Raw genomic sequence first — 22716 nt, 5'->3', positions numbered from 1 at the left:
GTGGAAAGAAAGGGATTCCTAAGAGGAAAGGAAGAGGCTGGGTACCGGCAGGGAGAATTATGCTCTGTTCCAAGAGGCTCGGAGTCCTTCATGGGTGGTGATCTATTTAACCCACTGCAGCCCAAGATGAATGTCCCCAAGGACACAAAGGAAAAAGAGGGTAATGAGATACCCTTCCTCATTCACATTCATTACACCAGCATTTTCTTTTTCCACAATCTACCAAGCCAAACTGAGCCACACCCATTGCTTTCTGCTGCCAACCTGCTCACGCCTGCAAACGCAATTGCAAACACTCAACCTCCCCTCATCTCCCACAAACCACATGGCATCTGGGCTAAGGAAGCCTGTACCCTCCTTTCCCAAAGCCTTACTAGAAAAACAGCAGAACCCGCTAGAGCAAAATGTGGACAAAGTCACTTTGGATCATACAATAAGCATACGTAAAAATATAGGTTCATAGGAGGATACAGGTTCAGAGGAGCCCCAGGATCCACTCATTCTAGTTCTCTGCTACCCCTCTTCCAGGGCATGAGATAAGAATGCCCTGGGATGCTGGCAGTTACCCTGCTCATTAGCTGAAAACTGAGTAATGGCTACTCAATTCCATCAAAGTGGTGGGTCCAACCATACTTTTGGAAATAAGCATTACTGCTATATGTGTGTGTGTATGTGTCCCAATCCCTTTTTCTCTCTTGTATAGATAAGAAATCATCAAACATTGATCCTGGTAAATGCTCTTAGTCATGAATGAAAAAATTCCCACAGGAACGGCCGTTATGTGATACGGCAACATCGAAAATGAAAATTCAGGGAAGGCTGCTGAAATATCAAGCCAGAATCACCCTGTTACTAGTAACTGAATACCTACAGCAAATGTGGTTTGCAGAAGCTAAAACTGCCTGGGGTATTGGTTAAGAATTTCCTCTTCGAATCTCCCCCTCCATGTGCCCTAGGTTTACAATTTAGAATTTCTATGAAATTCAGAGAGTGTTCAAATAAGTAGCTGTGATGATCAAATATCCAAGCTTCTAAATGGGCAGGAAAAAAGATGTGTTATTCAACCCAGCGAAACTTTGCCTTTCAAACTTGAGTTTTAATTCACTGCCATATTTATGAAGATGGCCACTTTCAACCTTTGCCCTCTGATCTGCCATTTTTTAAATGATCTCTTCCTTATCTCAAAGCATTTTTTCTGCTCCCTTTAGGATACAAGAATCTCCATCACAACTAGTTGAAGATGAGGTGATTACACAACCATTATGCCATATAATCAGGGTCTAGTCCTCACCCAGTGCATTTCACATTCCTCAGCTTTCAGTGTAAGTCACATTATTAGAAACATGTACTTTGATTGTCTGATCCAGTGGAATAACACGAGTTCTTGGATTAAGTTCTTCCGACTGACCCATAGTGATATAGGGGTGGCAGGTATCCCCCGCCATAAAATCATAAATCAGAGAACCGAGCTGGGCAAGGAGGAATCAGTTAAGTAACTAATTGTCATTTAAAGAGTGACAGCAAAAGGTTTCTCTCTCCTAGAACTTGTCCTGTATAAGTCAAAAGCTGCAAAACTTTATGCCACATCAGGAAGCCGGAACATGTTCAGATTATTGCCATCAACCTTTAGTTGTTCTCTGATGAGTTCACTGTCAGCCTACAACCTAAGTGCCAGATAAATGCTTATCACTCAGTGGGTTTGTCTGGAGCACTCCCAATGACTCTTGAAGATTTTTAAGAAGAACTCACCTTGAACTTTTTATAGCTAATCTCCACCCTACCCACATACAATAGGTTGTTAATAAATAATCGATTATTGACCGACTTCTCATCTTCACCAATGGGCATGGGAGACAAATAGCAAACAAGAGTTGAAACCTTTCACACTATAATTTATCACTTGAGACATTAAGGCTGAGAGAAAAAAATTGTACAAGTATGAAGGTCACCCTGATAAAGGAAAGCACATGTGGTATGCGAAGACAAAATGCACACTGTACTTATTTCCCGGAGATGACATTTTCTGAAATTCGGTTTACCAAATTGGTCTTCTTTGTTCCCTCATTTAACACAGTATGGGGTGGGGAGCATATAATTCATCTATGACAATCTATTCAAAATGTGAGGGCTTTTCCCTTTTCTTTTACCCTTTGACTATAATCCACTTAGTCCCCATCCCCAAAGCCCTCCCAAATAGTGGCGAGGTGTGGGGGAGCGCTCTGAGACGCCCTTGCTCAGATACTTAGCGGAACTCTGTTCTCCACATGGGCTATTTAGGAGAGTCGCGGTCTCCTCGCGTGACTCCATTGCTTCCTGGGTTCTTCTCTAGCTGAGAACAGGAGTCAGGGTGATGAGACAGTCTCCCTCGTGGTCCGGGGGAGGCGCTGGCCATGGTCCTGACCTCGAGCTCAGGACTCGAGCGCCGAGGGCGCTCAGGAGCGGCGCTGGGAGAGCGCGCAGGGCGCGGCGGGGAGCGGCCGTCGAGGCCCCCGCCCTTCCCGACCCCGGGGGAGCCCGCCGGCCTCCGCGCGAACCCTCCACTGCATGCTCGGAGCTGCATCAAAAAGGGTGGGGCATCCAGCCACAGCTGCAATCGGAAGCCACCCGGGAGGACTGAAGAAGAATGGAAACCCGGCCCGTCCCCTCCCCCTCCAACCAGACGACCCCCTCCCCAGTCGGGGATAGGCCGATCCTTTACCCCCAACCCTCCACCTCCCAGGCCCAGGGAGGCGCGGGCAGCCTTTGTGGACGCACGGCCGCCCACCACCGAGCCCGAGCAAAGAGAGGGGTCGGGCAGGGTGGGGTGTGTGTGCACCTGCGAGAAGAGATATTTGAGGCGGGGCAGGACTGTGGGTACGCTGGGATCCTCGGTTCTCTGCCGAGCTGGAAGGGGGCGAGGGAGGGGCGATCCCCACGCCCTATTCTCGGTCTCCAACACCGCCCCCCCCCCCCCATACCAACCTGGTCGTTGATGTTCTGCAGAGCTTCCTTGCCCGAGGCCCGCCGGATCTCCACCTTCCTGCTCGATTCAACAGATGGCTCCCCGCCGGCGCGCCGGCCCTGCCGGGAGTAGGGCGTCTGCGGGTCGGGGCCCAAGTGCGCGACGTCCCGCTGCTGGGCCACCACCTGCCCCGAGCCCCGGCCCACCGTCAGCGAGTCGAAGTCGATGGTCTTGTTCTCCGAGGACCCCTCCACCGGGCAGAACATGCCACAGAATTTCTGCCGAGGCTTGGGGCTGCCTGAGCCCAGGTTTTTAAAAAAGGCAGGGACCTCTTCGTCCTCTGCCGCCTTCCCGGATTGCTTCCTCTCAGCCATGGCGTGGGGGCTCGGGGAGGGTCCTTGCCGTTCGTCCGTCCGTCTGCTGGTCCCTACGTCTGCCTGTCTCTAGGCACAAACCCCCTGCCCCGGCTGCAGCCGCGGCTGCCGCTCTCTGCCTACCGCAAGGTGTACAGAAAGGAAGGAGGGCTGGCGAACGAGCGACCCACCCCTCTCGGTCCCTCCCCCTGACCCTGCTTTCTCCCCTCCCTGCCCACGCCCCCCGCCAGCTCCCGCGAGCAGCAAAGTTGGGTCTGGGCGGGTGGCCGCTGCGGCAGCGAGAGCGGAGAGGCTGCCAGTTCCCGGCAGCTGCGGGAGGAGCGAGGCGCGGGCGGGGCGGAGGCGGGGCGCCGCGCGCCGGGGAGGGGAGCGAGGAGCCGGGGAGGCCAGGGAGGGCCTCGCTCCGGAAGTGAAGCTGCCAGACCACCGGCTAATGGAGCGCAGCGGAGGGCCCGCTGACCGCTCTAGGCGCCACGGTGAGTACCCGGCAGGGCACGCGGGGGCGAAGATCGTAGGGCGCAGTCCCTGGTCCCCGCGCCCCTCTCCCGGACCTGCCCGTCCCAGGCGCCTCTTCCTCACCGCATTGCGGAGGTGGGCCCACGACGAGTGCCCACCGTGGGGAGGGCTCCCTCCCCCTGCCCCGGGTGTGAGCTGATGGGTGGGGAAAGTGGCACACTCTGGCGGGCTCCAGGACACCCATGGTGGAGGGGCGGGGGAGAGAAGGAGGGGCGGCACTGGGGATGGGGAAGAGATGGCGCAGGCCGCGCGGAAAAGGGGGGACCATAAGAGGCGCGGGGACACTAGAGCTTCGGTCTAACCACCGGCCGTGGTGGAATACTGGGAGCAGAGATTGAAACGAGATTCTCACTTACTGCTCCCACAGTAGTGATGGTGGGGCGCATCATGGCCGGGAGAGACACAGAGGGGCGTAGCAAATACGAAGTGGGTGGGTGTAGAGACAGAAAATAGATCTACAGTCTGTGCAAGTGTAGCAAGGCGAGGAGTTGGCAGGTACAGCCCAGCGCGGCAACTTAAGGATATAGTGAGAGGGGACACCGGCGCGCGGTATTGGCCGAGGGCGCCGTGTACCGTCGCTGTGCCACTGCGCCAAGAAGGGTCCGGCAGAAGGTCTTCATCTGATATCTTCCGCCCCTCCCTCCTGCCAAAGGGGGAAAGATACACATGGAAGCCCACCCGGCCAAATCCCCAGCCCTACCCGGGGCCACTGGCGCCCCGCCTCATTCTACAGCCCATGTAGCGCACTGCGCCAGATCCGCGGGGTTTCCTAGGCTGCCAGAAGCCGCGTGCCTGGGCGCTAGTGCGCGCGCGTCCAGTACAGGATCAGCATGTGGGGCGCGGCTGTGATGGTTGCCTTGAATTGTGTGAGACCAAGCAGCGGAAAGGTGTATGGGGACGTGGTGTGTATGCACGAGTAGATCAGCCTCAGCCATGGAATTAGTGGACATCCAGGGGGCATTTTGATGTAACGCCAGTACATCAGGCCAGTAACACGGCCTCCAAGGACCCTTCATTGCTTACTTCTATTCCCCGTGTCTTTTCCACGTCTCAGTCCCTGCCCAGGGTTGATTACAGCCCCGCCCCTCTCTCCACAGTGGCAAAACCCTGCAGAAACGATGCCCATCCTTTGGCAGCTCGAGAAGGAGCTCTGGGCATGCTCAGTGATCAGGGTGGGTTTAGACTGGGAAACTGTTAACCACAGGAGCGTCGTGCCGGGCTGAGCAACCAAAGATTCGGTCCCATTGTCAGCCCTTGCCCTTGGAAGGACTAAATGCGGATACCCAGCCCTCCTCCACAAATGCCAGGGAAAGGTGAATGGAGTTAAACTTAGAGGGCAACCAATCCCAGTTGGAAGATAAGCCCACCATGATAGGATGAGGAGGAAGGACAGAGGAACGTACCTGTGCAGGAGATGAGAGAGCAGAGACGGGCGTTTGGACCCAGCACCAGATGTGCTTTGCATTTGAATAAAGTGCCTCCACACGAATTCCATTTCCTACTCCTAGCAGACCCCTGGGATGAGTGCTTCCTGATCACCACTTTCCAGGGTAGGAAACAGAGTTAGATGCTTTGCCCAAGGTGACTATATGGTTAAATGATCCAACAAATCCAGTGGGGTCTTCCACCTGAAAGTCTAGTTCTTTTTCCACTTTATCCTATCTTTATGTGAGATTTTCACATTTTTTCCCCTATCCAAATATTTCCAGTCTTGGTCTTATCCTGAAGCACCCAGGTGGCTCAGACCATAAAGAATCAGCCTGCAATGCAAGAGACCCAGGTTCCATCCCTGGGTGGGGAAGATACCCTGGAGAAGGAAATTGCAACCCATTCCAGTATTCTTGCCTCAGAAATCCCATGGACAGAGGAGCCTGGAGGGCTGTAGTCCATGAGGTCACAAAGAGTGGGACATGACCAGTGACTAACACTTTCACTGGCCTTACGGTATACCAGGGATGTTTCATTTGCCATATTTCTATTTGGAAGGTTGCATTACAGATTGAGATAGCCTTTGGAGGAAGAAGCCACTCAAAGGTAGCCTAACCTGAGCAGGACAGTTATGTAAGACTTTAAGAGGTGTTTCTTCCTGGGTATGCAATGTCTTCAACATCTCTTGTTTCCTCTAAATATTATAACCGGGAAGGTCACCCCCATATCTTAGAAGAGGGTCATGAGGCATGAGGGAGGAGTCAATGTACTCAGATCCCTGGGGCTGCTGGGCAAGGACTCAGTCCAGCATTTTGCCCTCCCTGCCCTCTGGCACACGCACCTCCTTTCAGCACCTTCTAGAACTCAGGATATGTGCCTACAGCAGGAGCAGCTCCCCCGCTTTAGCTGCAAGTTGGTGTCTGTGGCATATGGACCCCATTTGGACTGATGGAAAATTTTAGGGCAAGAATGATCGTATCCACTTAATACTCCATGACAATAACTCAAGATAGAAGCTCTTCCCTTTTTAAATCAGCCGGTCTCCACCGCTTCTTCACAGATGTGCCTCCTGTCTTTTTCTTTGCTTTTCAAATGACCCATTCAAGTTCAGATGCTAGGAAGAAAGCATTGTGTTACTATCTTAACATTGATAGCAAAAGAAAACCCCTAGTTGTACATTTGCAAAGCATAACCAGGCATAACCAAAGAGAATTAATTCATAACTTCAAGTTTAATTTATTTGGCTCTGAGTTTTTAGTAGATTGTAAAACCTATATTGTTGTATTTATGTTAGTATATTAAAGCATATTATGCAAGTTATATTGCTAAACCCATATTAAGTTGATTTTAAATGTTTGAATGATTCTAATTGGATTTTTAATCAAAGGAATGAACTAACTCAATATTGTTTAGTAGTATTAATTAGATTATGAAGGATTTGGGGGGATTTTTTTTTTTGGCTGCATGGCAATGCTTGTGGGCCTGGCAGTGAAAGCACCAAGTCTCAACCACTGGACCGCAAGAAAATTTCCAAGAATTCCTGTATTTTTCAATAAGTGTATTAACAGTGTTCACCCTGGGTATTGTCATTGTTGAGTCTATAAGTCATGTCTGCTTCCCCATGGACTGTAACCTGCCAGGGTCCTTTGTCCACAGGATTTCCCAGGCAAGAATACTGGAGTGAGTTGCCATTTCCTCCTCCAGGGACATTGGATATTATCGTCATAAAAATACACTATTTACTATATTTATACAGGGCAGCTTGGCTTGGCTGGAGCAGAGACACCCAGACACACCATTGTGCTGAGTGGGTGACATCTTCTTGTACTAGAAGCTGAATACATAAGCGCCTTGGCTGTCACAGAACATTCTGGAACAAACAGGTACCTAACAAACAGCCTCCCGATTTCACTTTTCATGTGAGAAAGATCTTGAGTCCTGTCCATCACTGGAGCTCCATTAACTGGCATGCCTGATGAGTATATGGTGGGGAAGCCCAATTGCAGGAGGGTCTCCAAGAGAATAAAAAGTCACTGTAAGCAAAGAAGAGCGATGATTCAACTATAATGTAAGGCAGTCTCCCTGTTCCCCGCTTCCGCTTCCATCCCTCACCAAGTACCCATGCTTCCCAGAAATGAGAGAGCTGTGTGGTAAAACTGAGCCTTGTTTCCCTAGGAGCCCAAGCCACTCTGCTGGGAAACTTCCCTCCAAGAGTTCTGGCTGCCAGAGTGGAGGCATCTCCCCACTGGCTAGAGAGAGGTGAGGAGGAAGAGACCCAGAGAGGGGTGAAAGGAACTACCACGTGCTTCCGGTGGGGCAGGTCCCCACCCGGCCTCCTCAACGAGACTGCAGAGCCTCTGGCCATGGTCCTGTCATAACTGAGATACTAACCTGGGGCAGGTCTGGAGACCTCACGGAAAGGGCCAAGTTCTTGCCACTGAGCAGCAAGGGTGATTGGTCCAGGACCTGTTAACTGGTGGGTTAGAAGTCTAGAAGCTCATCTGGGATATTCTCAATTTGAACTCAGCGCCAGTCTGTCCCATAAGCTAATCAGTAGCCACAGAGTTCCAGCCAGTCAGTATCCAGCAATGGCGCTGGCCCTGTTGGAGGACTGGTGTAGGATTCTGAGTGTGGATGATCAGAAATCACTGATGGTTATGGGGATCCCAGTGGACTGCAGTGAGGATGAGATTCAGGAGGTCCTGCAGGAGACTTTAAAGCCTTTGGGCAGGTATAAACTCCTTGGCAAAATATTCCGGAAGCAGGAGAATGCCAACGCGGTGCTGTTAGAGTTGCTGGAGGACCCTGAGGTCTCTGTGATCCCCAGCAAGGTTCAGGGCAAGGGGGGCATCTGGAAAGTCATCTTCAAGACCCCTAACCAGGACACAGAATTTCTGGAAAGACTGAACCTCTTTCTAGAAAAAGAGGGACAGACGGTCTCGGGAATGTTCCGGGCACTTGGGCACCAGGGGTTGTCTCCAGCAGCCATGCCCTGCATCTCACCAGAGTTACTGGCCCACGTGTTGGGACAGGTGATAGCACATCCCCCTCAGCCTCTGCTCCCCATGAGGTACCGGAAGCTGAGAGTGTTCTCAGGGAGCGCAGTGCCTGCCCCGGAGGAAGAGCCCTTTGAAGTCTGGTTGGAACAGGCCACTGAGATAGTCAAAGAGTGGCCGGTAGCAGAGGCAGAAAAGAAGAGATGGTTGATGGAAAGCCTTCGCGGGCCAGCCCTGGACCTCATGCACATAGTCCAGGCAGACAATCCATCCATCAGCGTGGAGGAGTGTTTGGAAGCATTTAAGCAAGTGTTTGGGAACCTGGAGAGCCGCCGGACCTCCCAGGTGAAGTACCTGAAAACCTATCAGGAGGAAGGAGAGAAAGTCTCAGCCTACGTGTTACGGTTAGAAACCCTGCTGCGGAGAGCCGTGGAGAAGCGGGCGATCCCCAGGAACATCGCTGATCAAATCCGCCTGGAGCAGGTCATGGCCGGGGCAAGCCTCAGTGAGGTACTCTGGTGTCGACTTAGGGAGCTGAAAGACCAGGGCCGACCTCCCAGCTTCCTGCAGTTAATGAAGGTCATCCGGGAAGAAGAGGAGGAAGAGGCCGCTTTCGAAAATGAGAATACTGAAGAGCCGGAGGGAGGGGATGGCTATGGCCACTGGGGTAACGAGGCCAATGACTAAAACCCAACTCCGAGGGCGACCCACAGATGGTGGTTGGAGGGACAGCCACGTTATTAGGCTAAGACCTTTTCAGTCTTTTTTTCTCTATAATTTGCGCAGTTGAAATCAAAGCATTCAAGCCAGGTTTTATTTTGTTTTTCTTTCATCTTTTTGGCTGCATCATGGGGTATGTGGGATCTTAGTCCCCCAACCAGGGATTGAATTCATGTGCCCTGCATTGAAAGTGGAGCCTTAACCTCTGAGTGGCCAGGGAAGTCCCTCGAGCAAGGAAGATCTTGATTCTTCTTCATAAGGAAAAAAAAAAAAAAATCTGAGAGCTTCTTGGACTCTACATAGATAATTGCTAAGTCTCTTCAGTCGTGTTTGATTCTGTGCAACCCTGACCTAATGGACTATAGCCTACCGGGCTCCTCTGTCCATGGGATTCTCCAGGTGAGAATACTGGAGTGGGTTGCCATGCCCTCCTTCAGGGGATCTTCCCGATCCAGGGACCAACCCTGCGATTCACAGATGATTATTAATAAACAAAAACTTAAATTCCAAATAGGAGGTCAGAAGCCTAAAGGAATCTGAACCAGGTGTCCTTTAAATCCCTCCCAATAGACCAAAAGAAAGAAATGATGTGAGAAAAAAAAAATCTCTTTTGTCATCTATTTAAAAAATCCCAGCTGTTTGAATTAATTTGTTTTCCTTTCTCAAATCAGCAAGCTGTGTCTCTGAGTACCATATAAGACAGTGTTCAGAGAGCTAACCATCATAAACCTACCAGCCTGGCCCTGCTCATGGCCTCTGAATATGAAAAGCTAAATAAATAACCTTGTGTGTAAAGAAGGAAGCACACACTGGAAGCCAGTAGAAGCCAAGAGAAGTGTCGTTGCTGAATGAGTATGACTCCTCCATCCTGGATTCCTCTCTTTCCTTTCTTGGGAAGTACTCTCCACGTCTCTGCTGGGTGTCAGATAGATGGTTCCAGGCAGCGTGTTACCCCCAAGGCCACAGAAGTCCATGGTGTGAGGGACATTCTCAAGAAAGGGTAGACATCACAGGAGGGCCTGGAGGAGCAGGGACGCACTGACCATGTTTTGATTCAGGCCAGTGGTTAGAGAAGAAGATTTTTAGTGACGACAAAAGACAAAGAAGAGAGGAAGTGAGCTGATAGTTACTGAGAAAATGCTCTGCGCCAGGCATCTTACATGTATTTCCTTTCATGTGTACAGCATCCCCAGTGTGGGATAATTATGCTCATTTTAAAAGAGAGGGGGGACTTCCCTGATGTTCCAGTGGTTAGGACTCCACAGTTCCAAAAATAAAAAAGCAGGGGTTGAAGATTTGATCCCTGGTTGGAGAGCTAAGATCCCACATTGCCAAATGGCACAGCCAAAACTAAACAAATTATAATTTTTAAAAATATCTCCCAAATAAAAATAACTAGATAAGTGAGAAAGAAAAAAAAGTCCTCATGGGTTACATGGTCTGCTCAACATCAAAACGCTAACAGGTGGCAGAGCACAACGGAAGTCGGGACCTCTGTGACTCTCCCTAATCAGCTCTCCACCTTGATCGCAGTTTTCAAATCGTGCTTTGTAGTTCTGCGGGGACATTTCAGCAATTCCATGTTGAAATTGTATTTTACACTCTTTAAATCTCTATTAGATAACAGGTAGACAGACACAAGTGTGCTGATATCCAGATTTTAACACACTGGCATTTGCCAGCAGGCTCACTGTTGTTTCCAGATTGACTCATTTTGTGCAGACCTTGGAAAAAAGATTCCCTGGTGAGATCCAAGCACACAGCTAAACTTCTACTCATTCTTCATAGATTAAGGAAGTCATAGCACTTCAGAGGTGTTTCATTCAGGCTTATGCATGTTCTGTGATGCCAAGTGTGCTTCAAGCATAAATGAGCATCATTCAGTTAAGCACTACCCAAGGCTCCAACACAATCGATGTCTCACATCCTGGCAGCTTTGTATATACAACAAACAATTGGGCTAGCTTCTCTAAGTATCAGTTTTCCTCATCAGAAAAATGGGAGGCCTATAGAATAGGGTTGTTGTTAGGATCAAATGACATAATGCCTTTTAAGCACTTAACGTGGTGTCCGGAACACAGAAAGCCCTCAATACATGGAGGCTCTTTCTCTTATCTTTCCCATGCTTATTGTCTGATCAGTGCATGTTCTCTTCTTTTTCTAAGTCCTGCAATAATGAGTAAATAGGTAATCTGTCCGGTTGCAACAACATTGCATTAGAAACCATTAAGTGCTTGTGGTAAGTTGGCGCGCTTATTGCATTATCTTTGTGATCAGTTTTCCAGCTATTGTTGACTATTGTTAGTGATTATAAGAAATAAATTATTCTTTCTGATGGTAAATAATTTTAACTGAAGGAATATCTTGAGATTGTAAGAAAAGGCTTTTATTTAAAAAAAAAATGTACCACTTGTGAGTACTTACCTTTACAAATAATAGTTCAATTTTTCAATACTGTCAAACAAAGTGATACACCCGGATTTCATGTGTTTTTTGTATTTGTAAAAATGGCCTCATTGTTCTCATGTATTCTCAGTAGTAAAGTGTTATAAATGTGAAGTTATAAAATAAATCGATTCTGGTAAGATTCTGAGTTTTTTGTGCTTTGTGTATTATGGTTCTGTATAAACTTTTGCTTAACAAAGGGATTTAATTACTAAAAAAAAATTTTTTTTGAGAGACAGAGATTAGAAAATCAAACTAAAACCACAAAAGATCTTGAATTCTTCTAGGAAAAAAAAAAAACCGAGAGCAAAATGCTGGGATGGAAATACTTGGACTTGGTCTCCAAAGATGAGAGGGAGCTTAGTTCACCCATCACTGATTTCCCTTTTAACCTACAAGAAATGACAGATGGAGGCCGGGTCCCTTGGAGACCTCCAGCCCATTTGCTTAGACAAGTAACTGTACCTTGACATTCACCAGCCTCTATTCTGCCAAAGAGGAAGTGACCCAAAGGTGAAATACTGCATTTCTTGGATGAAGTCATTTTTTGCTATATAGATATATTGTCCTGGTGCTCCAGTCATGTCTGACTTTTTGCAACCTCATGGACTAGCCCACCGGGCTTCTCTGTCCATGGGATTTTCCAGGTAAGAATACTGGAGTGGATTGCTTTTCCTTCTCCAGGGGATCTTCTCGACCCAAGAATTGAACCTGAGTCCCCTATGTCGGCAAGCAGATGTTTTACCGCTAAGCCACCTGAGAAGCCCTATATAGATGTATAGAGGGGTTAAAATTTCTCTTGTCTTTAGCCCTTTTGAAAAGAGGAAGAGCACTTCCTCTTTTCTACAGCACAGTGGGGGAGCATTCCTCAAGGGCGGTACATAGTGCAGATGGACCCACGATAAGTGTCAGGAGGGATGCTCAACACTCTCTCCCAATCACTTGAGCCAAACCTTCCTGGAGATTGGTCTCACCTCTTACTTAATCTGTGTCCAATCCTGACCCTTGGAGTCCAAGGCTTCCAAGATGACATAGTCCACTGCTGAAGTTAACTTTTCATTAGGGGCCTGTCAGGCTGTAGGTGTCACCCAACATCTCCCCCTGTACCAGCCAGTCCTGCCAAGCTTCTCTTTTTGTCCATGCTAAACACAAGATCTCTGGTCATCAGTTCCCAACTTGACTTTCATGTCTACACTACACTGTGCCTCCTCCCCAGTGCTGATCTTTAAGACCCTCCCACATGCCTACTGGATTTCCACAGTGTCCTGAATGACTAGCCTATATGACCAGAGTCCTTGCTGGATACTCTATGACCGTATTCCTTGATTGAACTCTGGTCCTCCTGAGACTCTATTGCCCTCAAGCCCCTTGAGGAGAAGCTGCTCGTTCTCTCCCACTTCCAGAGAGATTGGAGAAGGGTAATAACATCTCTTTCTCTCACCATCATCACATCTCCCCTTGCAAACACCTTTGCTCCCTCCTGGCAAATGATAACTCACTCTGCCCCACCAGCCACTGTGGATCTGTTGTGACAAGCCTAGACAGAGCATTGGCAAAGAAACTAAAGTTGGTGCGGGTGGGTGGAGTTTAGGACCAAATCTGGCTTGGTGTTATCTAAAGAAATAGGAAGAAAAAATTAATGAGCACAAGCCATATCCAAGGGAGACCTACAAGCAAGACTGAGAAAGCAGGGGGGGTGGGGGGAGTTGTTTGTTTTACTTTTAATTTGGGCTTCCCTTGTGGCTCAGCTGGTGAAGAATCTGCCTACAATGCAGGAGACCTGGGTTCGATCCCTGAGTTGGGAGGAACCCCTGGAGAAAGGAAAGGCTACCCACTCTGGTATTCTGGCCTAGAAAATTCCATGAACTCTATAGTCCATGGGGTTGCAAAGAGTTGGACATGACTGAGTGACTTTCACTTTCTTTCACTTTACCTTTAATTGGAGGATAATTGCTTTACAATGTTGTCTTGGTTTCTGCTCTACTATGAAGTGAGCCAGCTATATGTATACACATATCCCCTCCCTCTTGAACCTCCACCCCCATGCCACCCCTCTAGGTCATCACAGAGCGCGAAGCTGAGCTCCCTGTGCGATATGGCAGCTTCCCACTAGCTATCTATTTTACACATGGTAGTGTATATATCGGAGAAGGCAATGGCACCCCATTCCAGTACTCTTGCCTGAAAAATCCCATGGATGGAGGAGCCTGGAAGGCTGCAGTCCATGGGGTCGGTGAGGGTCGGACACGACTGAGCGACTTCACTCTTACTTTTCACTTTCATGCATTGGAGAAGGAAATGGCAACCCACTTGTGTTCTTGCCTGGAGAATCCCAGGGATGGGGGAGCCTGGTGGGCTGCTGTCTATGGGGTCGCACAGAGTTGGACACAACTGAAGCGACTTAGCAGTAGCAGCAGTGTTTATATGTCAATGCTACTCTCTCAATTCCAAAGCAGAGTTTTGAAGCTAGATGGCTGAAGCTGGAGTTTTGAGGGAGTGGAGCCTGAGATGAAATATACAAGTAAAGTATAAGAGGATCTGAGACAAGTATTGTCAAACTCATTCAGGATTTGTTTTGCTGCTGTTGTTGTTGTTGCTGTTGTTTGACCATCAGCATAATCTTTGGATGGTCTAAAGGCCCAGGATTAAAGCAGACATCTCTCCCATCCCCCACCTGTTTGAGGGGATCAGGAACTTCTGAGTTTGCCCAGGGAAGACTTAACACTCATTCAGACAGTCTCTCAGAATGGAAGACAGTGTCCATAGGTGGCTATCTCAAAAGCTAGCCTTCCCACTGAACAGGCCCTGGAGTTGTCCCCATTCAGGATCTACATTATACAGCTCTCCCTGCCCAAGTGGCCCTTGACATCCCAAATGGACATTTTCTTAAAAACCAGAGTAACTCCAGAAGTGCATGCCAGAATCAATTCTATCACAGGAGAAAAGCACCGTGTAGGGTTTCAGTCTCTCTTTCAGGCCACCAACTGGAGCTGTCCATTAGTCTAAGAGACAGCTGAGACCTTTCCCCATCTTCCCCACCCCCACCCACCCATGAAGGGAAATGTTCCCAGAGGGAGTTACCCAGATTTGAGGGGGTGCCACTGCTGGGAGCCATTGCAAGAAGTCCCCAGGGAAGGTCAGGGATGCTCACCCCCACCTCCCATCCCATCCCAGACCTGCCCCTGCTCTGCACGGACTAAAGGCAGAACCCCACTGAGGGCCTTTCCTGGCTTCTTGGCACAACAGTTTTGCCAACAAACTCAATTACTATTATTACTATTAAAGAATATTACTATTCTTGAAATAATAATGGTCAGAAAAGGAAACTTTATGTTTTTCCAGCTTTTCTGAGGTATAATTAACAAAAACAAATTGTATATATTTTTAAAGTACAGTGTAATTTAAAAATTTGTTATTTCTTTATTTCTGGTTGCACCGGGTCTTCGTTGCTTCACACGGACTTTCTCTGGTTGTGGCGAGAAGGGGCTGCTCTTTAGTTGCAGTGTGTGAGCCTCTCATTTCGGTGGCTTCTCTTGTTGCAGAGCACGGGCTCTAGGGCACCCGGGCTCAGTAGTTGCTGCTCACGGCTCAGTTGCCCCAAGGTGTGTGGAATCTTCCAGAACCAGAGATCAAACCCAGGTTGGGCTTCTCAGGTGGCACTAGTGGTAAAGAACCCACCTGCCATGTGCAGGAAATGTAAGAAACTCGGGTTCCATCCCTAGGTCAGGAAGATCCCCTGGGGAGGAAATGGCAACCCACTCCAGTATTCTTGCCTGGGAATTCCCAATGGATCCTGGTGGGTTATGGCCCATAAGCGTTGTAAAGAGTTAGACGCGACAGAAGCCACTTAGGACAGACAATACATGGTGAAATGATCTCCACAGTCAAGATAATTAACACATCCATCATCTCACACAGGTACCATTGTGTCTGTGGTAAGAACACTTAAGCTGTCTACTCATCATTAAATTTCAAGTGCACACTGCAGTATTATTAACTATAGTCCCATGTTATATCTTCAGTTCAGTTCAGTCGCTCAGTCGTTTCCGACTCTTTGCGACCCCATGAATCGCAGCATGCCAGGCCTCCCTGTCCATCACCAACTCCCGGAGTTCACTCAGACTCATGTCCATCGAGTCAGTGATGCCATCCAACCATCTCATCCTCTGTCGTCCCCTTCTCCTCCTGCCCCCAATCCCTCCCAGCATCAGAGTCTTTTCCAATGAGTCAACTCTTCGCATGAGGTGGCCAAAGTACTGGACTTTCAGCTTTAGCATCATTCCTTCCAAAGAAATCCCAGGGCTGATCTCCTTCAGAATGGACTGGTTGGATCTCCTTGCAGTCCAAGGGACTCTCAAGAGTCTTCTCCAACACTACAGTTCAAAAGCATCAATTCTTCGGCCCTCAGCTTTCTTCACAGTCCAACTCTCACATCCATATATGACCACTGGAAAAACCATAGCCTTGACTAGACGGACCTTTGTTGGAAAAGTAATGTCTCTGCTTTTCAATATGCTATCTAGGTTGGTCATAACTTTTCTTCCAAGGAGTAAGCGTCTTTTAATTTCATGACTGCAGTCACCATCTGCAGTGATTTTGGAGCCCTAAAAAATAAAGTCTGACACTGTTTCCACTGTTTCCCCATCTATTTCCCATGAAGTGATGGGACCAGATGCCATGATCTTAGTTTTCTGAATGTTGAGTTTTAAGCCAACTTTTTCACTCTCCTCTTTCACCTTCATCAAGAGGCTTTTTAGTTCCTCTTCACTTTCTGCCATAAGGGTGGGGTCATCTGCATATCTGAGGTTATTGACATTTCTCCCAGCAGTCTTGATTCCAGCTTGTGCTTCTTCCAGCCCAGCATTTCTCATGATGTACTCTGCATATAAGTTAAATAAGCAGGGTGACAATATACAGCCTTGACATACTCCTTTTCCTATTTGGAACCAGTCTGTTGTTCCATGTCCAGTTCTAACTGTTGCTTCCTGACCTGCATACAAATTTCTCAAGAGGCAGGTCAGGTGGTCTGGTATTCCCATCTCTTTCAGAATTTTCCACAGTTTATTGTGTTTATTCATCCTGAGTAAGTGAAAGTTTGTACCTTTTGACCAGTATGCTCCCGTTCCCACTCCCCAACTCCTGATCACCACCATTCTACTGTCTGCTTTGGATTCTACATATAAGTGACACCATACAGTATTTGTCTTTCTGTGTCTGGCTTATTTCATTTAGGATTATGTCCTCAAGGTGCATCCATGTTGCCACAAATGGCAGGATTCTCTTCCACAAGAGCAAACTTTGTATTTCAAATGAACATGTGTAAGACAGTGGAAACCAGGTTGGTGAAGAAAAGACGCTGAGTTCTGCTGACAGGCCATCATAATGCATTCCCTAGTAATATCCCATACAAGGATCTGAGCTTCTGATGACGCTTCCTGAACTTGTTGTTATTGTTGTTCAGTCCAACTCTGCCACACCATGGACTGCAGCAAGCAGGCTTGTCCTTCGCTGTCTCCCAGAGTTTGCTCAAACTCATGTCCACTGAGTCAGTGATGCTATCCAACCATCTCAACCTCTGCCACCACTTTCTCCTCCTGCCTTCAATCTTTCCCATCATCAGATATACTCCAGTTTTTAAAAATTAACCAAATGGTGGCTAGTGAACATTCTAAAGTTTCTAAATAGAAAGCTGTTATACAGGCCTGAGGCAACTGTAAATGTCTAGGTCTGGATGTGTTGCCATCTTGGGAAAAACAAGTAGCAACCAATCCAGAATTACCAGGGTTGTTTCCAATTTGAAGGTGATCTATGGGTCTAAAACTAAGATAGGACTTCCCTGGAGGTCCAGCGGTAAGACTCTGCACTCCAGTGCAGGGGGCGCAGGTTCAATCCCTGGTCAGGGAACTAAGATCCCCCATGCAGCAAAGCATGGCCAAAAATAAATAAATAAGCAAACACAACTAAGATGATGATCCTTTGGACTCACAAGCCCCATCACAAGTCTGGATTTATGGCCTACAATAGGCAATGTGGGATGAGGACCCAGCGTCAGAGGTTACCCAGGCCATATCAGAGCCTTAGATGGGCTTTTCATTGATGACTAAGATGGCAATTTGGCAGAACCATGGAATTCCTAGTCTATTCCTCCCCAGGACTGGTAGATTTTATCAGCAGCAGAAGTATATGGAAACTAGTCCTTGACCAGAGCCTGGTGGGCTGCTCTTTGATGTTTCAGAGTGCTTGGTGGCATGGATCTGAAGTGTATTCCACCTGTAATGGGAATGGTTTTGGCTTAGAAATCCATCAAAGTTGTGCTACAGGGGGTAAAGGCCAGGCCCTTATACCTTCTCTACCAGGTAGGCTGCCAGGAACGGGCAGTTTAACCTGAACTGAGCAATCTGCTTATGAAGTGGACAAAGTTCTCAGGACACAAGAATGGGCCCTGATGCTCGGGCTCAATTGCTCAGTCTTCTCTGACTCTTTGTTACACCATGGACTGTAGCCCACCAGTCTCCTCTGTCCATGGAATTCTTCAGGCAAGAATACTGGAGTGGGTTGCCACTCCAGGGGATCCCCTTTGCCAGGGGATCTTCCTGACCCAGAGATCGAACTCAGGTCTCCTACACTGCAGGTGAATTTACTGTCTGAGCCACCAGGGAAGCCCCTTTCTATGCAGAGTAATTGCATGTAACTTACCCACTCCCTCTCATATACTTTAAATCATTTCTGAATTACCTATAATACCTACTATAATGTAAATGTTATAATAGTTTTTGTTTTTAGAACTGTCTGGATATTCTTTCTGAGTATTTCCAATTTGCCTTTGGTTGAATTCACAGATGCAGAACTCGCGGATATGGAGAGCTAACTGTACTCCTGACTTTTCATAAGAAAATACAAAAGCCAGAAGGGCAATAACATTTAAACCCATAATTTTGTTTATAATACTTTAAATATATAAATAACATTTACTTCCCATAATTTTATTATACAATACTCCAAATATTTTCATTATCATTTTTTTCATAGACCATCAACTGGATAAATAAAGGTTCAGCCAAGATTTAGTACAAATTTGTCTTTAAAATCATCTGAACCTAAAAATATTTGAAAGTGGTTAGAAAGGTAGAGGGAACTACTGATCAGATTTATTTAATGGCTGTTGAACTATTCGAGTTTTCTGTCTTCTTCTGAAGTCAATTTTAGTAGCTCAGATTTGTAATTTTTTTCCATTTTATCTAAGTTTTTTAAATGCATAGGCATAAATTTGTCAGCATTCTATTCAGATGACTTTAATTATTCTTGTTTCTGTAGTTATGGCTCCTTATTCTATTATTTGTCTTTTGCTCTTTCTTTCTGGGTTAATATTCTCATAAGTTTAGCTACACCATCGATTTTCTTCAAAGAATCAGCTTTTGGATTTGTTCAAGCTCTCCATCATTATTTTAGCAATTTTTATCCTTACTTTTTATTATTTCTTTCTTTACATGTTTAGAATTAATATACCATTTCATTTCCAACTTCTCGAGGATTGTTCCTTCTTTTCTGTTTCATGATTGTTTTACACAAATATATTTAAGCATAGAAATTTATGTCTAACACGACCTTAACTACATCCCATAATTTTGTTATATAATACTTATGAATGAAATATTTTCATTATGATTTTTCACATAAACCATGAATTCATTTTGAGGACAGTGCAAAGTAGTTAAAGATATTGTGATTGACAATAAATACATATTTCATTCTTCCGGCCACAGTTCATAGCTCACAGCTCCCAAAACTCTTGTAATTTCCTGAGATATAAAAGCAATTGGAGCATCTTTTGTTATAATATTTGTTCTCAGTTCCTGAAATGGCTGCAGAGCCATAAAGGTGAAATAGGAGTCTTGTTATTCACAAGCCCATTTTCACCAGAATTGGGTTTATGTTAATGAGGTGGCTTTTGGAAATCCCCTTTATGAACTGCTTCACCTGCATTCCACAAATTTCTATATTTTTTAATGTTAATCATTTCAAAATATTTCCTAATTTCTTTTATGATCTCTTTTCTGATGCATAAATTATTTGGTAATATGTTGTCCAGTTTCCCATATGTGGGTCTCCCACCATCTTTTCATTACTAACTTCTAACTTAATTCTTTTGTGGGAAAAGAATACACCCTGTATGCTTTCAAAGTCTTGTGACCTAACATATGGTCTGTCTCAGTGAATGTTCCATGCGCACATGAAGATAATGTGGACTCTACTGTTGTAGGTTGTAAGTGTAAGTCAAGTTGGCTGAAAAGCTGTACACTTTTTTAATTTTCCTTGCTCATTTTCTGCCTACTTGTTTTCTGAATTACTGAGACAAGGGTGTTACAATATGCAATTATAATTGTGGATTTGTCTGTTTCTCTCTTTTGGTTCTTCCAGGTTTTGCTTCTTTTTTTCTTTTGTGCATTTGGATATCCAACTGCTCTAGCACCATTCGTTGAAAACACTGTTATCATTTCTCTACTGAATGGTTTCTTTAATCTTTGTCAGAAATCTATTGACCACATATGTGCATGTCTGTTTCTGGACTCCATTCTGTCCCGTTGATCTATTTGTCTACCTTGGCACCAATGCTAACTCTCTTATTTACTATAACACTATAATAAGTCTTAACATCAGGTAGCGTAAGTCCTCCAATTTTGTTCTTTCTTAGAGTTGTTCTAACTGTGGTCCTTTGCATTTCAATGTGAATTTTACAACAGACTACTCAATCTCTACCAAAAAAAGAAAAGCCTTCTGGAATTTTGTTGGAATTGCTTTTAATGTATGGATCAACTTGGGGATAACTAAAATTTTTATAATAGTCAATTATATGATCCATGAACATGGTATCTCTCTCCATTTATTAGATCATGTTTAATTTTTATAGCAAAATTTTGTAGGTTTGAATATCAAGGTCCTACACACATTTTGTCAAATAGAGTCCTAAGTATTTAATTTTCAGTGATGTTGTGAGTCATTTCATCTTTTAATTTGTTTGTGCTAGTATATAGAAATAAAATTAATTTTTATATATTGATATGTATCTTGCAACCTTGCTAAACTCACTTATAGTTCTAGTAACTTTTTTTGATGTTATTAATTTTTTTAAATAAATGATTGTGTTATATGGAATTATTAAAGATAGTTTTACTTCTTTCTTTCCAATCTAGATATCATTTATTTCTTTTTCTTTATTTATGGCACTGGCTGAAACCCTCAGCTCCATATTGAATAGAAGTGGTGAGCACAAACATCGTCTTGCTCCTGAGCTTAAAGGGAAAACATTCAATCTTTTACCATTATATTGGATGTTAGCTGTAGGTAGGTTTTTTTGTAGATACCTGCAATAGGCAGAATTTCTAAAATGGCTCCCCCAAAATATTCCAACTACTCCCTTGAAAGACTGACAAATGGCCAGATCATATATGAAAAAATAGCTCTCTGATTCACAATCTCCATAGCATCCAGCTCACAAGAGTCAACACTTGATCAGTAACTGCTAGGTTCCCTAATTTTTGCTCCCACTTCCAACTTAGGAACAAAAAGAGAAAGTCAAATATACGACATGGAGCAATCACATAGGATATTCTGCTTACAATTAGCCCACCTCTAGCGTCTGCATGTCAAAAACCTTCAATAAGAGCATATGTTAAGCCTTTCCTTTTCCCACTCCTTTCCTGACTTTGAGTCTGAGATCTTGCTCCTGTGATTATGTTATATGCCACAGCTGGGGTTTCCCCTGTGGCTCAGTGATAAAGAAAGAATCCTCCTGCCAAGCAGGAGACGCAGGTACAATCCTTAGGTTGGAAAGATCCCCTGGAGAAGGAAATGGCTACCCACTCCAGCATTCTTGCCTGGAGAAAACATGGATAGAGGAACCTGGAGGGCTACAGTCCACGGGGTTGCAAAGAGTTGGACACGACTAAAAGCAGCTGAGCATGTGCGCATATGGTGCAGTTGACTGCAAGAGGGAAATTATCTGGATGCACCTTATGTAATCATGTAAGCCCTTAAAATGAGAGAACTTATGGTCCAAGGACGGTAATAGACACTTCACCCAGGAAGATATACAGGCAACAAATAAGTTTATGAAAAGATGCTCCACATCATATGTCAATCAGGGAAATGCAAATTAAAACAGCAATAATATACCACTACAGAATTATCAGAACGGTCAGAATTCAGAACCATACCAAATGCTCATAAGGATATGAAGTAAAAGGAATTCTCATTCATTGCTGGTGGGAATAAAAATGGTGCAGCCACTTTGGAAGACAGTTTGGCAGTTTCTTACAAAACTAAACACACTTTTGCCCTAGCATTCAGCAGTCATGAGTCTTGGTATTTATCCAAAGGAGCTGAAAACGTGCTCATGCCAAAACCTCTGCACGTGGATATTTGCGGTCATGGTATTCAGTTGTGTCCAACTCTTTGAGGCCCCATGGACTGTAGTCCACCAAGTTCCTCTGCCTTTGGAATTTTCCAGGCAAGAATACTGGAGTGGAGTGCTATTTCCTACTCCAGGGAATCTTCCTGACCAAGAGATTAAACCTGCCTCTCTCTCCTACACTGGCAGATGGATTCTTTACCGCTAGCGCTACCTGGGAAGCCAACATGGATGTTTATAGTAGCTTTATTCATAATTGACAACATTTGGAACCTACTAAGCAGTCCTCCAGTAAATCAACTGTGGTTCATCCAGACAGTGGAATATTCTTCAGCACTAAAGAGAAATGAGCTATCAAACCATGGAAAGACATAGAGAAAGCTCAAATGGGTATCATTAAGTGAAAGAAGTCAGTCTGAAAAGACTACTTGCTGCATGATTCCAACTATATGACATTCTTGGGAAGACAAAACTATGGAGACAGGAAAAAGATCAGTGGTTGCCAAGGGTTAAGGTGAGGGGTGGGATGAACAGGCAGAGCACAGAGGATTTTTAGGGCATGAAAATACTCTGTGAAAGTGAAGTCGCTCAGTCGTGTCCGACTCTTTGCGACCCGTGGACTGTAGCCCACCAAGCTCCTCTGTCCAGGGGATTCTCCAGGCAAGAATACTGGAGTGGGTTGCCATTTCCTTCTCCAGAAAATACTCTGTATGATACTATAATAACAGATTCATATTATTAGACATTTGCCCAAACCCATAGAATGTAATAAAATACCAAGAATGAATATAGGGGTAAACAATGAACTTAAGGTGCTGATGATGTCAGAGTAGATTTATCAATTGTAACAAATTGTTGATAATGGTAGGGATTGTTGAGAGGGAATAC

The 22716-nt window shown here is 45.7% G+C and overlaps 2 protein-coding genes across 2 annotated transcripts in view; one reads left to right on the top strand and one right to left on the bottom strand.

The window, feature by feature from the left end:
• Window positions 1-3601, bottom strand: part of DPYSL2 (dihydropyrimidinase like 2) — a 118433-nt gene extending 114832 nt beyond the window's left edge. The window contains exon 1 of the mRNA XM_086416521.1: window positions 2962-3601. Within this exon, the coding sequence (XP_086272647.1) occupies window positions 2962-3315 (354 nt within the window). The 5' untranslated portion in view covers window positions 3316-3601. The remainder of the gene's footprint in view (window positions 1-2961) is intronic.
• On the top strand, window positions 3544-11560 carry PNMA2 (PNMA family member 2). Its single transcript, XM_086416524.1, has 3 exons — window positions 3544-3791; window positions 7016-7142; window positions 7435-11560. Exon 3 carries the CDS (start codon window positions 7848-7850, stop codon window positions 8940-8942), a length of 1095 nt encoding a protein of 364 aa, XP_086272650.1. The 5' UTR covers window positions 3544-3791; window positions 7016-7142; window positions 7435-7847; the 3' UTR covers window positions 8943-11560.
• The last annotated feature ends 11156 nt before the right edge of the window (window positions 11561-22716 follow it).

This window comes from Bos grunniens, chromosome 8, assembly GCF_055505025.1.
Source record: "Bos grunniens cultivar Pamir isolate PY7600 chromosome 8, Bosgru_T2T1.0, whole genome shotgun sequence".
Taxonomy (NCBI): domain Eukaryota; kingdom Metazoa; phylum Chordata; class Mammalia; order Artiodactyla; family Bovidae; genus Bos; species Bos grunniens.
This window is presented reverse-complemented; position numbering and strand designations above follow the sequence as displayed.